At 50.6% G+C, this 12,555-nt stretch overlaps 1 protein-coding gene across 2 annotated transcripts in view; it reads left to right on the top strand.

Moving 5' to 3' along the window:
• The window catches only part of PTDSS2 (phosphatidylserine synthase 2), a 40,187-nt gene extending 29,491 nt beyond the window's left edge, over positions 1-10,696 (top strand). For both annotated transcript variants that reach the window (XM_086613644.1, XM_086613643.1), the window contains 3 exons: positions 2,009-2,154; positions 7,249-7,434; positions 8,273-10,696. In XM_086613644.1, the coding sequence (XP_086469770.1) occupies positions 2,009-2,154; positions 7,249-7,434; positions 8,273-8,417 (477 nt within the window). In that variant the 3' untranslated portion in view covers positions 8,418-10,696. The remainder of the gene's footprint in view (positions 1-2,008; positions 2,155-7,248; positions 7,435-8,272) is intronic.
• The last annotated feature ends 1,859 nt before the right edge of the window (positions 10,697-12,555 follow it).

Below are 12,555 nucleotides of genomic sequence, written 5' to 3'. Positions count from 1 at the left end.
CCTGAACCCTGCAGGAAAGGAGCCTGTTTCCCTGTCTTTGGTACAGTTTACAGATTCATTGCATAAATATTTGTTCTTGCCTGTTGAACAATGTTGATTGGCAACGCAAGCAATATAAACTGTGATCTAAACATAATTCAGGAAGTAGCTGCTGTGCCAAAAACATTGGCTTTGGCTGAAAGCGGCTCGTTTCTCTCAGCTGTAAGCAGATACATATCCCATTACAGCTGGGATGTATCCCAGCCCATGACCAAAGTCTCAGGCTTCTGTGTGTTGGCTCTGGGCAGCGTGGCTCCTGACAAGCGGTTTTGCCTTGCCTAGTGTTTTTATACAGATGTAAATAATTCAATTATCCCCGATTTTTGTCTGTTTCACTGAACACCGTAGCACGTGATGGTGTTAACAGCATCAGCACGACCGGTCCGAGTGACCTACCTCCCCCGTTTAGCCAAAAGAGCAAGTTGGCTTTTCCAGCAGTCACGACAGATGGGCAGTCCGTCCCCTTCATCCAGCTGTGGGAGCGGCTGAGTCCGTGTTACAGGAATGCATCTGCTGGAATCCATAGCTTCCATTTCACAGCCCCGGGCATCGCACCTGGCGCTGATGCGGAGGATAAACGTGGCGGTTAAAGTGCTTTTTCCTACTCCTGCCTCTTGTCAGCAAGGGGACTTTGGCCTTTGCGCTGTCCGTGGGATGTCACCTGGCTCTGGTTTTGAGCAGCTCAAACTTATTTGGATTAACAACTGTGAAGTTGAACTAAAAAGCCCCTGTGATGCTTCCGGCGACTCCGGAGACAATGGGCACTGCCCACTTTCTGCGTTACTGCTGCGGTACAGGATGTAACTCTATTTTTTAGCAGTTGCTAGAACAGCATACCTTTAAGCATCCTGAAATATGTGGAGTGTGAGATCTGGTGGTGGTTTGTTTTGGGGTCTGTCCAGTGAAGCTCCCTGTTACGGTTTGCTGAGCGGGACACGCTGGTCAGCCCGACAAGCCGCCGCGCGCTCCCGTCGCAGCGCACACCCCGCAGACCCGAGGGTGCCGCAGGAGCTCCGCTGGCTGTAAGCGGCCGTGCCAGCAGTGTGTGCCAGGCAGTGCACAGACCCGCTCAGCTGAGCTCACATAGCACAGCAGGCTTGCTGAGGTGCCCATGCTTCGTGGGAGAAGTCAAGTCAACGTCCCTGCATGAGTAAAATACACGTTTCTCCGAGTGGGTACGCTGTGCCTACTCCCAGCTTCTTATGCCCTTCAGAAATCAGGGTTTAGGTGCTGGAGCAGATTTTGCAACTGGAGAGATTCCGTTGAATTTCTATTAGTCTGTGGTTATAGTAACACTTCTTCTAGCAAAGCCTGGCTTCAGCTGACAGTCTGTAAGTAGCTTCAGGTATTGACCCACTGTTTTGGATTAAACAGTGCTTAATGCCATTTGTTACTGTTTCTTTTGAAGTGGGGAACTGGTGTCCACTTGCTCACTTAATGCCATTGTAGGGGCAGCACACTTGAGGACGTTTTGCTATAAATGTATTATCAATTCTCCTAAGTTGGCTTCGGCAGTGGCGTTTGCATAACCGTAAAAAGCAAAACAACAAACAAACAAAACAAAAAACCAAACGGAATAAAGGAAAGCCAGGATGTACTGCTCATGCTTCTTGTTGTTTTGGGGTTCCCTCAGTCAGGGTTTAAATTGTAGCAAAAGGATAAGTTGTTGCTTTTAGGGTTTGTTATCAGTAGTTCTGCAGGTGCTTCAAACTCCTGATGAACTCATTCAAAATTAGAGACAGTGGTCGTCCAGGTTCCTGTTGTCATTTTTTAATGCCTCTTCCAACACACAGAAAACTTCTAAAAGCCCAACTGCCCTTGGTCCTTATTGCAGCTGCTGGTGGTGCGCCCAGTAACGCTGAGCAGGACTTTGTGGTGTGAGAGGAGTGGTGGGGGGAGTCGTGCAGGGAGATTCCAGGCTTCAGCCAGCAAAGTCTTCCGAATGTAATTAAAATGTCCTTTTTCTCAGTTTCTATTGGCAGAGCTGAACACATTTTACTTGAAGTTTGTCCTTTGGATGCCACCAGAACACTACTTGGTCCTGTTACGACTTGTCTTTTTTGTCAATGTGGGAGGTGTGGCTATGAGGGAGATCTACGACTTCATGGACGACCCGTAAGCCAGTCCTCTTGTGTCTATACCATGTCAAGCTTCACTTGCTTTGTTTAGAATTTGCTCCAGCTTGTTGGCATCCATCTCGGGGCAAGAGTTCAGCTTGTTGGGGACAAAAAGACCTAATCCCAAAGCATCTGCTTTGTGCTTTTTTGTTTCGGAGGTAAAATTCTGACTACATCTGGTGAGAGAACAGCTGGTGTTAAGGGCATTCGATGTGCACTGGTTTTAACCTCAGTTTTTAATAAACAATCGCTCTTTTGAGACTGTAATGTGGAAATTGGCTGGAGTGCCGCGGACTCGTGGGCAGAGGAGTACTGAACTCCGCTTTCAGATTGATAGCCAGGAACTACAGTCCTCAGATGCACCTTCTAAGGACAACAGGGCCCAAACTACAAAAAAAGTGTTTCTGAAAGGCGCTTCTTTGCTTGAGCTGTCTTCCAACTGGTCCCTGGTCCTCTGGAGCTCTCCTGGCATCCTCTTGCAGACCAGGGGATCCTTCATAGCAAAGTGTATTGAAGGTGGGATGCGCCCGTACACAGCAGTGCATGTACTTTCAGACTGTTTCTACTTGAGCATCGTATTTGTCCTTGCTGCTTTTGTTTCTGCAGACCGTGTAAGACCTGAGAAAGCTTTGTTCTCAAAATCACCTTTTCTTTTTAGTAGTAATGTCACAAATTGCCTGAGCCCACATCTTAAGTCTGAGGCAGCGTCTGGCTTCAAGGGATGTTCGCTGTCTGTCACTGACCAACGCAAAAAGTGTCTGTGTTCAGAATTTAGGGTTCCACCATTCTGTGAAGATCAGTTTCCCTTGCAAGGCTTTGACTCCTAGAACTGGGAAGAAGGGTCAACCCACATTGCTTAGTCGGATTTCAGGACATTCAGCAGTGGCAGGCTGCCCTTGCCTTTGGTGTCGGACCTACTGGTTTGGGACGTGCCTCCAACGCAAAGGTAAGAAGAGGTCTCTGCCTCTCGCTGGTGAGCTCCTCTCCTTAGCAGCATTCACAGTCTTCTGGCCCGTGTGTTTGGGTTGGAGAAACTCCTTTGTCCTCTGTTCAACCACATGGCATAGCATTGAAATTTAGGAGAATCATCAGTCATCGGTGCCTCATTGCTGATTCCGTTTGTTGCCACTCTTCCAATGAGCTGGAGAAGCTGATCCAGCAAGCAGAGGCTCTCATCCTGAACTGCATGTCCTCATCATTGCCGCCACCACCTGCTGTTCTGTTTCTCTTGGTGGGTAAGGTGACTTGCCCCCTCCCTTCTGAGGCTCATGGCTCTGCTTGGCGCACCACGGAGCTGACCTCATCAGACTGTTCATGCGGAATGTCAGAACCTACCATCTGGTCTTACCTAATAATTTCTCTGCGAAGGCTTTTGCAACTGGACTTTGATTCCGTCCTGCATTTCAGGTCATGCAAGCAGAGGTAGTCTACCCCTGTTTTACCAGCTTCACTGGGTGTGTTTTCACGCGTGTCTCACTTTGAACCAAGGAATGTCTTGGATTCTTCCTGTTGTGTTGTAGGGAGAACTTGCTGAGGAAGAGCAGGCTGTTCAAGAGGCTCCCAGCTGACAGCACGTAAGAAACCTTCCTGACCTTTTCCTTTTGGAAACTTGCTCATCTTCTTAATGGACAAAGGTTGGAATATTCCATTGACCTTCCTTGTCAGAAACATGGCTCACTGCCTTGTTTGGTAGTGACAGGATTGTCTGAGATGAGCTGAAGAGATCTAACCAGTCTACCTTGCAATATTTGGTCTAGAAAGTAGTGAAGTTCCAATATGAAGACTCTTTTTCTCATCCAGGGTTCTTAGTATCTGCAGACAGTTCTAGGGCTTTTCTTTCAGGAACTTGGTCTGATCATGGTGACAATAAAGTATCTAGAATTAGTACAAGAGAGGAGGGGTGATTCCTGAAGCTATTCTCCAGCTCTTACGTACCATGCTCCTCTTGTGATTGAAATGCTGCTTGAGTTCTTCAGGACTGGCGATGTGAAATGTTCCTGACCAGAAACACCCTGATGCAAGAGTTGGGGAGCATTTGTCATATCTTCCTGGTTTCTAGTCTCCAGGTCTCTTCCAAGAAAGCCTGCCTTGAGGTGGTGAACTTCAATCTCATCCATCAAACAAAAAAAAGCACTTTTTCTTTAAAATCTTTCCTGAGTAGAACAGGAGGAGACAAACTCTTCCTTGACAGCTTTAGATTCTGCACAGCTCTTCTGTTGGGGTTACCTTTAATTCTTCTTTTTTTTTTTTTGTTGGTGTGCCGTGGTGAAAGGAAACGATGGCAAACGAGGATGCGGAGCAGAGAGCTGACCCCGTCAGCCGAACAGCGCGAGATGGCGGCGAGAGGCTCGCTGCGCGCTTGTTCTCTCCGGCCGTGTGTCGAGGCCAGCCTGTGCCCGTTTCATCTGTCGTGCCAGATGAACCACCTGGAGCAGCTTCTGAAGCCCTTGCGTCGGAGTCGGTCTAGGCAGGGTACCTTTTAAAACGGAGTGCGCTCATCCCGTCTGCGTCAGCGATAACGCACGCTTGACTTACTGCGTCGTGGTTTAGTCCGGTGTGTTTGGGCGATTCCGTGTCGCTCCAACTTACATGTGGGTGTCAAATATGACTCTCAGGCCTCATGATTAAGAAATCATGTGTCGTGTGTGCTTGACTTTCAGTGACTCCCCTGGATTCAGGAGAGGGAGGAGAAAGCTCTCTTTGCCCTCCGTGCTTAGATCCCTTCCTAGATAGTGAGAATCCCAGGGGATGCAGTGGAGCCTATGTCTGAGCAAAAGGAAACACCTGCTGAAGGAAGGATGCTCTCCCCAGAGCAGCTGCTGGCACCTGGTGAGAAGAGGGGAGGAGAAACTGGGAGCAAATGTGCAGTTGCAGTTCCCTCTGCCCCAGGGCTGTAGGAGATGCTCTGGCACCTGTTGTGATGCCTGTGCACTGGGCAGGATACCAGCTGGAGGCAGCAGGGTGCTGGGCAGCGTTCTTTCTCTGCCTGGCAGAGGGAGGTGTTAGCAGAGCAGCTGCTCTCCAAGAAAATCCTCATCAGGGATTTGTAAGGTGGCTTCTCTTTCATCCACCGCGTGGTGAAACCGGTGAGAAAATACCCAGAGAGCTGATGTGGCTCCTGGACATCACAGCGTTGGCAAAGGCAGCGCCTCAGCCGGACGGGAGGCTGCACATCCCCGCAGTCGGAGACCGGACGAGAATCTCCCTTTGCTGCCATGCCCTGGAAGTGCAGCAGAGGTCATCTTCACATGTCCAGCCCTTCTCTAGGTTCCTGATAGTGCTTTGCTCCCCATCCCAGCAGTTCTGCCACTTCACGCTGAATTCTTCCTGGGTGCGTTTCACTTCACATCTTACGCTGTGGTAGGAATGGAGTAACACGGTGAGCTGGACCGGGGAGGGAGGGCCTGGCAGGAAAATGTGCTTCGGAATACCCAATGGTTAAGTGAGAGGGCAAGGCCCTCTGCAGAGTAGGTGCTCCCTGTGATCAGAGCAGAGACGTCCAGAACAAAGGCAGAACAAGGAATACCAGGAGGAACGGCCACCTCGACGTTGAGTCGCTGGTGCTTCTGTTTGTGTGGTTCATCTCGAGCATCTTCAGAGACACCATAATCAGTTAAGGTGGTAGGTTTGGGGCTGACAGGCAACTGCACCAAAATGCTGCTTTGTGTGGTTTTTGATGAGAAAACACCATCTAAAGGCTGTTGAGAAAAGTTGGTTGTGTGTACTGGCTAGTGAAACAGTTGGTGATTTATGGCAGTTGAGGGTATGGCTTTTCTCAAGAGCAGTCTTCCTTGGTTCAAATCAGTTGGATTTCAGGAAATGTTTAATTAGATCATGCCTTTGGAGGGGGGGAAAAAAAAAGGAAAAAAAATACATGCAACTTCCAGCAGCTTTCTCTTGGTTATTTCCTCTAATGGGAATAAAATCCCATTTTAGATGCAGCAGAACAAAAATTTAGTCTACCAAGCGGGAAGTGGTGTGCTTGGCCGTGCCCTTGGAGAGCACATGTGCTTGCAGCAGTGGTGCTGCCGTGGGCAGGATTGCAGTGCAGTCCAGTGCAGGGAAAAGGGGCCTGTTCTGGTGCCCGAGCAGAGCCCCATTTGATTATTGGCACACGAATCCTCTGGTCGGTCAGGTCAGTAAGCTGGAAACATGTCCAGTCTAGAAATGCCGGGAACAGACGAGGTCAAGAAGTGATGGATCCGACTGGTTAGGATAACAGCAGTGGGCTGTTACCTGGGAGGGTGACGAGGTATCCGGAAAGGCAGCCTGCAGGTATTTTGGGTTTATGGTTTTCCCATGCAGGAACAGGTGACCCGAAAGATGGTGTATTTCCAATCTCTCCTTCTGCAAGTAGAGCCTCGGAATAGATGTCTTGATTCTGCTGCAGTTTAATTTGTGGCGTTACTGATGGACGAGTCCTTCACTAGACTCGTACGTGGCACTGCAGCTTCTCATCGACTTGTCTGGTCCTGCTTAAAAACAAACCCTGGTGATTAAATATTAATCAGGTATTTGCCCCAAGGTTGTGTTGTCCTAGAAGTGAAACACCGTCCTTGTGTCTCCCATTATCTTGCCTGTTTGTTATTAAGTGTGCTTCTTTGAAAATCCATTCAGAGGTCATGAGTGACAGCTCATTGAATGCCTTTTTGGGAAGAGAGGAAGTTTCAGAATGCAGTTATCTAGGGGTTAAATATGGTTATGGCAGTGTGACTTGGTATTTGCAGAGGAAATCTAGGAGTAGAGCTCCTATTTCATACCATATCCTGAAGCTCAGCTGATCTCAGGCTGGTCAGGTAGTTGTTTCATGTGGATTTACTGCTACCCTGAAAGTGGGGATACCTCCTTGTGCCACGTGATGATGAAGTTGAACTTTCCAAATGTTTTCAGAGCCTCTCAGAGGAAACTTAGGTAATACCAAGGTGGAAGTAGTCAGCCTGCGTAGGCTTAGTACATGTGTAATCCAAACCAGACTTGTGGAGTAGTGCAAAGCTGAATGAAATTGTTACCCCAGCTGTCTTTTTGTGAACGTTTCTCTGAATGCTTAATTTCTCAGCAATGGCTTTGTTTTATCTGTGCCTTTCTTTTGCAGGAAGTTCCACAAGAAGTTGGGTCAGCAGGCATGGCTGGTTGCTGCTATCACTGCCACGGAGTTTCTGATCGTCGTGAAGTACGATCCCTACACGCTCACGCTTTCTCTTCCTTTCTACATCACCCAGTGCTGGATCTTGGGGATTATACTCGTGCTCACCTGGACGGCCTGGCGCTTCTTCATCCGGTAAGCAGGGTTTGGTGTGCCTCTCCTGGGTCTTTTGGGGGCAATTGTTCTGGACATCCATTCCACAGCGCATTCAGATGTGTGCTGTCTTGTCATCATCAGCCCTCGGTGCCTCCTGAAGACGGATCACAACTCTTTTGGGCAGCTGGAGCTGCAGCGTGTTTGTGTAGGAATTACTGAATAAACAGGGAGTTTTCTGTGCCTGATCCTGGCGGTTTTCTTTCTGGATTGAGCCTCCAGTGCCTTTGTACTCTGTGGAACTGCTGGTGCTGGAGTTGCTGGAGGAGCAGGTGAACAGTTAAGTGCCTGGCTGCGCCTCATCTTCCTGGGAGAGGGAAGATGACAGACAAGATCAGTCTCTTGGTTCTCCTGTGGTCGGAATTAGACAAGACCAAGATGTTTTGCAGCTTCATTGCAAGACCAGTCTGCCGTGCTGCGATTGCCCGAGCTGTGCCGGCGTCGGTGACGAGTGGGCCCAGTTAAACGCGTTTGGTTCGGATGCTGCTGTGTGCAGGGAGTGAAAAGCAGCGGCACGAGGCTGAGGGCATCTCACTGATGTATAGAGGAGGCCCGGAGCGACAGCGGTGGTCGCTCTTGTTGAGCGTGCCGGTGCGTTACGCTTCGGAGGGGTGGGGTGGTGGCCAGGCTGCTTGCAAGAAGCACAAGTTTCAAGTGAATCGATGCCGTTAGCGGTGGTAGAAATCCGCAGCCAGAAGACTGGAGGGGGTTGTTACCCAGGGGCGCTTGCATCCAGAGCAGACTCGCCTTACTGTTTTTATTGTCTGTTGAAATAGTTTATTCACATCATATTCTAGTTCACATCTGTTTTTCTTCTCAGTGACATCACGTTGCGGTATAAGGAGATAAGGCGACAGAAGCAGGAGCACAAACACGAAAAGGACAAGTGCTTGAGCAATGGTGATGGACACTCAGCAATGCTGGATGAACCAAGTGGGAACAAACTAAGGGAGAGGAAACTTTGAGCACCCGACAAAGGGCTGGAAGGAACTCGTAGTGCTCAGGCTGGCCTGGTGGGCAGGGTCAACCTTATCCTACCTAACTTGTAATTTTCATTGTTAGCTTTCCGACGTGTGAGAATCCTCTCAGGGGAAAAGATGTCACTCGGACATACACACCCTTTCTCCTCGGGTACTCCTAGTCAGAGTCGGAGAAGGTCTGTAGAGGGAAGTCAGAGCCAACGCCGTTGCAACGAGATGGGATCTTCATTCAAGCGTGTTGTACGTCTTCCTTGAAAACAAAGTTTGGAGACGAGGGGCTTGGAAACAAAGCGCAGAGGGAATCTAGCTGATCTGCTTCCAGTAAACTCAGAGACTTCCATTTGAACGTTTGGGCATTAGGAACACTTGTCTGGCAGTGTTCAGGTACCAGACACAGGAAATTAATTTTTTTTTTTTCTGCTGAAACTACCTTGAGCTGTGGAGTAAGGTTGTTCAGCCACCAGGTAACACAACTGCGGCGAGAGAAACGTAGATAAACCGAAGCTCGTGAGCGAGTCGCGTAACTTGCACGGAATGTCATGCAGTACACTACTGTTACAGCCCCCGGGAGGGGCTTACTGCCTTTCTCCAAACGGACTTTCAACATCCTGGAGTAGCTTACAATAGTTTTATGTTGTATCACAGCTCTAGGGAGACAGACAGCTTCTCCTTAGTTCTTTATTTTTTTTTTTTATTTTCCTTTTAGTCTTGCTCATCTCTTAAATGTCAGGGAAGGTTAAATAAGTAAGGTCAACCTGCCTTTCCTTTGCTCCGTGGAGTAAAACGTGTTACAAGCAGAAAACCCAGAGTTACTCCATCAGTCTTAAGTTATTTGCCTTATTCTCAGCTCTTCTAGTTTGCTTCCCGAGAGGGTTTCGTTCTCGGTGTCTGCTGTATGGGGCATGTCAGGTTCTGCCATCCTTCAGAGCTGTCTCGTTCCTCCCGGGGTAATTCCAGGCTGAGCAATCTCCTGAGTCCAACTGGGAAAGGTGCTCTCTGTGGTCACGCACAAACTGGCGGTGACGTGCCGCCGTCCCTGCCGAAAGAGCAAACCCAGGCGGAGGGCTGCGGAGCAGCGGAGGGCTCCGGGCCGAGCTAGGCAGCGTTGTTGCTGGTGACTCAGCATCTGGGAAGAGAAATTGGAGACCTGGGCTGCGTGGTTTTTTTTTTTTTTTAGGTCATTATTCCAAAATGTAAGTGCTCCCCTAAGCATCAGTGCTGTAACCTCCACACTAAGCCTCTGCATTGGTGTCTAAGGCGCTGGCGTAACCGTAACCCTGTCGCTTTTTAAATACTGTGATCTAATCTGGCTGCTGAAGGGTATTTTTCAGGGAAGCGTTTGTCCAGAAGAGCATGGCATAAACACCACCAATAAAATTTCAAGAGTGCAACCCCAGACTTTTTCAGTGGCAGGAGGCTCGCAGAGCTGCTGACTGGCGAACATCCGCGTTTTCCATCCATTTTGGTCTCGTACAGGGGTGACAACCAAAACCTGCGTTTCTGCCGTGTTTACAGAGTGACCCAAGTACTTTGGACCCCTGGAGAGCGGGCACTTGGCAGCAGGGCAGCCCTCAGTTAATGGAGCAGCTCGCTCGCGTCCGCAGGGCTGACCAAATGGAGCAGAGTGTGGGCGGGGGGCTGTGCCCGTCGCGTGGCACACGCAGAGGAGGGTGACCCGTGTCAGAGGAGCACCAGGCATCTTTCTCGAGCACGTCCCACCTGCTGTGGATAGTTGCTCCTCGGCTGCTCGTGACGTCGTGGTTTGCTGCTGTGAGACAGCGAGGGTCCGTGGCTGCGTGACGGGGTGCCGGTGAGCGTGTAGAGGGGCAGCGAGTGCCGAGTGGAGCGAGTGTTTATTTCTATGCCTTTCCACCCAGAGTCATTCTAGTCCCAGTTTTAGACCAGTCTTAGACTGGTCTCTGATGTTTGGTAGCTCGTAGCAGTGTGTCGTGCTCGTGTAGCCCCCGCTGAGCCAGGCTCAGGTCCGTGTGTCTCCGTTCGTTCCGTTTGTGCTGGTTAACGCTGTGGCCCCCCCTCCCCACCCCGACCTCTTTGCAATACAACCTCCTGGGTCTGTCTGGTGATTCGGGTGGTACTGGGCACACTGGGGAGGGTCTGCTGCTGTACCCCCCTCCTCCTCCCCGCAAAGACCCACTTATGGACGTTGGAAACAACTGGTGAAGAATACCTGTTCCTCAGTAACGATTCTGGAGCTTTGACCTAACACGTAAAACACTGACTTGTTTGTCTACATCCATCTAAACAGCTTTTATGGTTAGTCTGGATAATGGAACCAGTGTAATAAAGCGATGTTTGCTGGTGTGTTCTTTGGTACAACGTGTGTGTGCTTGTGGTTTCTCCCTGCCTGTCGTGGTGCCCCTCCAGCAGAAAGGCAGTGGAACGCACTGGTGCTGTCCGTGGTGGATGCTGGACCTGAAGGTAAGGAACTTGTCCAGATTTTCAGAGAAACGGACGCTCCGAGCCCTCGGTCCGCTGTTGTGTCTCGGAAACGCTTCTTGCAGTCCGCTCCCAAGGGTCATCTTTCCCCTGGGAAGCGGACAGCGGCTGCGTCCAACACGTTGAGTAGCTCCGTTGTCTCGGAGCTCCGTGCAGACTGATGGCTGGCGTTGCAGGTGGGCTCTGGTCGCTCCAGCCTTGCCTGGTTGAGGAGTCCTTCTGTGATCATCTCAGAAGCGCTCAGAAAGCAACCTCACCCGGAGAAGATGAAAGGACAGCTGATAAGCCTCACGCAAATAACGTTTGGGGTGGCACAAAATGATGCCATCCCTGCGGAGGGGCTGTGGTCTCCCGCTCCTGCGCACGCCTGTGTCTCGCTGCGCGTTTTCTTACTTACCTTCTGCGTCAGGAGATGGGAACGAGGTGTCTGCCTTGTGTGGTCCTGCCCTGATGTTTGTAGGGAGATGTACCAAAGGTGAGTTGTTGGCTCTAGCAGGAAAAACGCGGGGGAACGGGTGGGTGGTGGGAACGGGCTCAGCTCGTGCTGCCAGGGGTGACCTCGTTCTTGCGAGTGGTTTCTCTGGTTCGGAGGCATGCTGGGGGGGGGGGGGGGTCTGACCCTGCTTCGAGCTGCACCGGTTTGGTGTCCCTCAAGCCCTCTTGTGCAAACCGTCGTGTTTGACAGAATTTTTAGGTGGTGGTTCCAAGTTGTTAATACTTGAGGGGGCAATCAAGGTAGTCAGCAATTAGGTAAAGCTAATTGCCGCAGAAGGCAGCGGAGCGCCCGCTGCACGGGCTTACGCTGGAAGCCTGCTGACCTGGGCAGCCAGAACATGTCCGGGTGCCCACGGGCTGTGCCCCGGCATCTCTGTAGCTCCAGTGATCACCCATGTGTGGGTCCATCCCACCAGCGCTCCCCTCTTCCCTGTTCCAGCTGCCTGTCGCACTGGGATGAGGCAGCATCGCGGCCAGGGCTGCAGGAGGGTTTCTTTGTGCCTTTTTCCCCTCCGCCTGTGACTTTTTGGTCCCGTTTCTGGCCATAGAGGGCCTGTGTGATGCTTTTGGCATCATCAGCTTCGGACAGGAGTATGCTGCTCTTCTCATTTCATTTTTTTCGAAGCTGGACTCGCTAAGCTGTGCCTGGCGGGGTAGCCGGTGGTGGCCCTCGCTCCCCTGCCAGTGGGTGCCAGGGAAGGGGCAGCGGTGGCTCCATTCCTGCAGGGAGGTGAGCTGGGGTGTACTGGGGCGGGTGGTGCTGCTCTTCTCTGATGCTCCTTCCTCAGAGGGACCTTTGACCGTCCCCGGCTGGTGGGAACCTGCGGTGACGGAGACTTTGGCTGAGCTGGGCTGTCCGAAGGTTTCCTGCTCATCAGCCCCAGACAGTTGGTCCTTTAGGTTCAAGCATCTTTTTTTTTTTTTTTAATGTGTTCTTTTCTAAAAGGTTAAGTGATCTTTTTAAATTATTTTTAGACTTCAAAGGTTGCAGACCACTGCTCTGGATGGTGTTTCCTAGAGGAATTCAGACTTGGGCAGGGGAAAGTAATTCCAGTAAATCACCTGTGGCCACAAGATCCCATAAAAGCTGCTTGCTGGTAGTTGCAGGGTGAGACCCCTCCGTGGGTGAATGTGTAAGAACAACGGCGTGGGAGAGATGGTTTAACCATCT

The sequence above is a fragment of the Tauraco erythrolophus genome, chromosome 6, assembly GCF_009769465.1.
Source record: "Tauraco erythrolophus isolate bTauEry1 chromosome 6, bTauEry1.pri, whole genome shotgun sequence".
Lineage (NCBI taxonomy): Eukaryota > Metazoa > Chordata > Aves > Musophagiformes > Musophagidae > Tauraco > Tauraco erythrolophus.
This window is presented reverse-complemented; position numbering and strand designations above follow the sequence as displayed.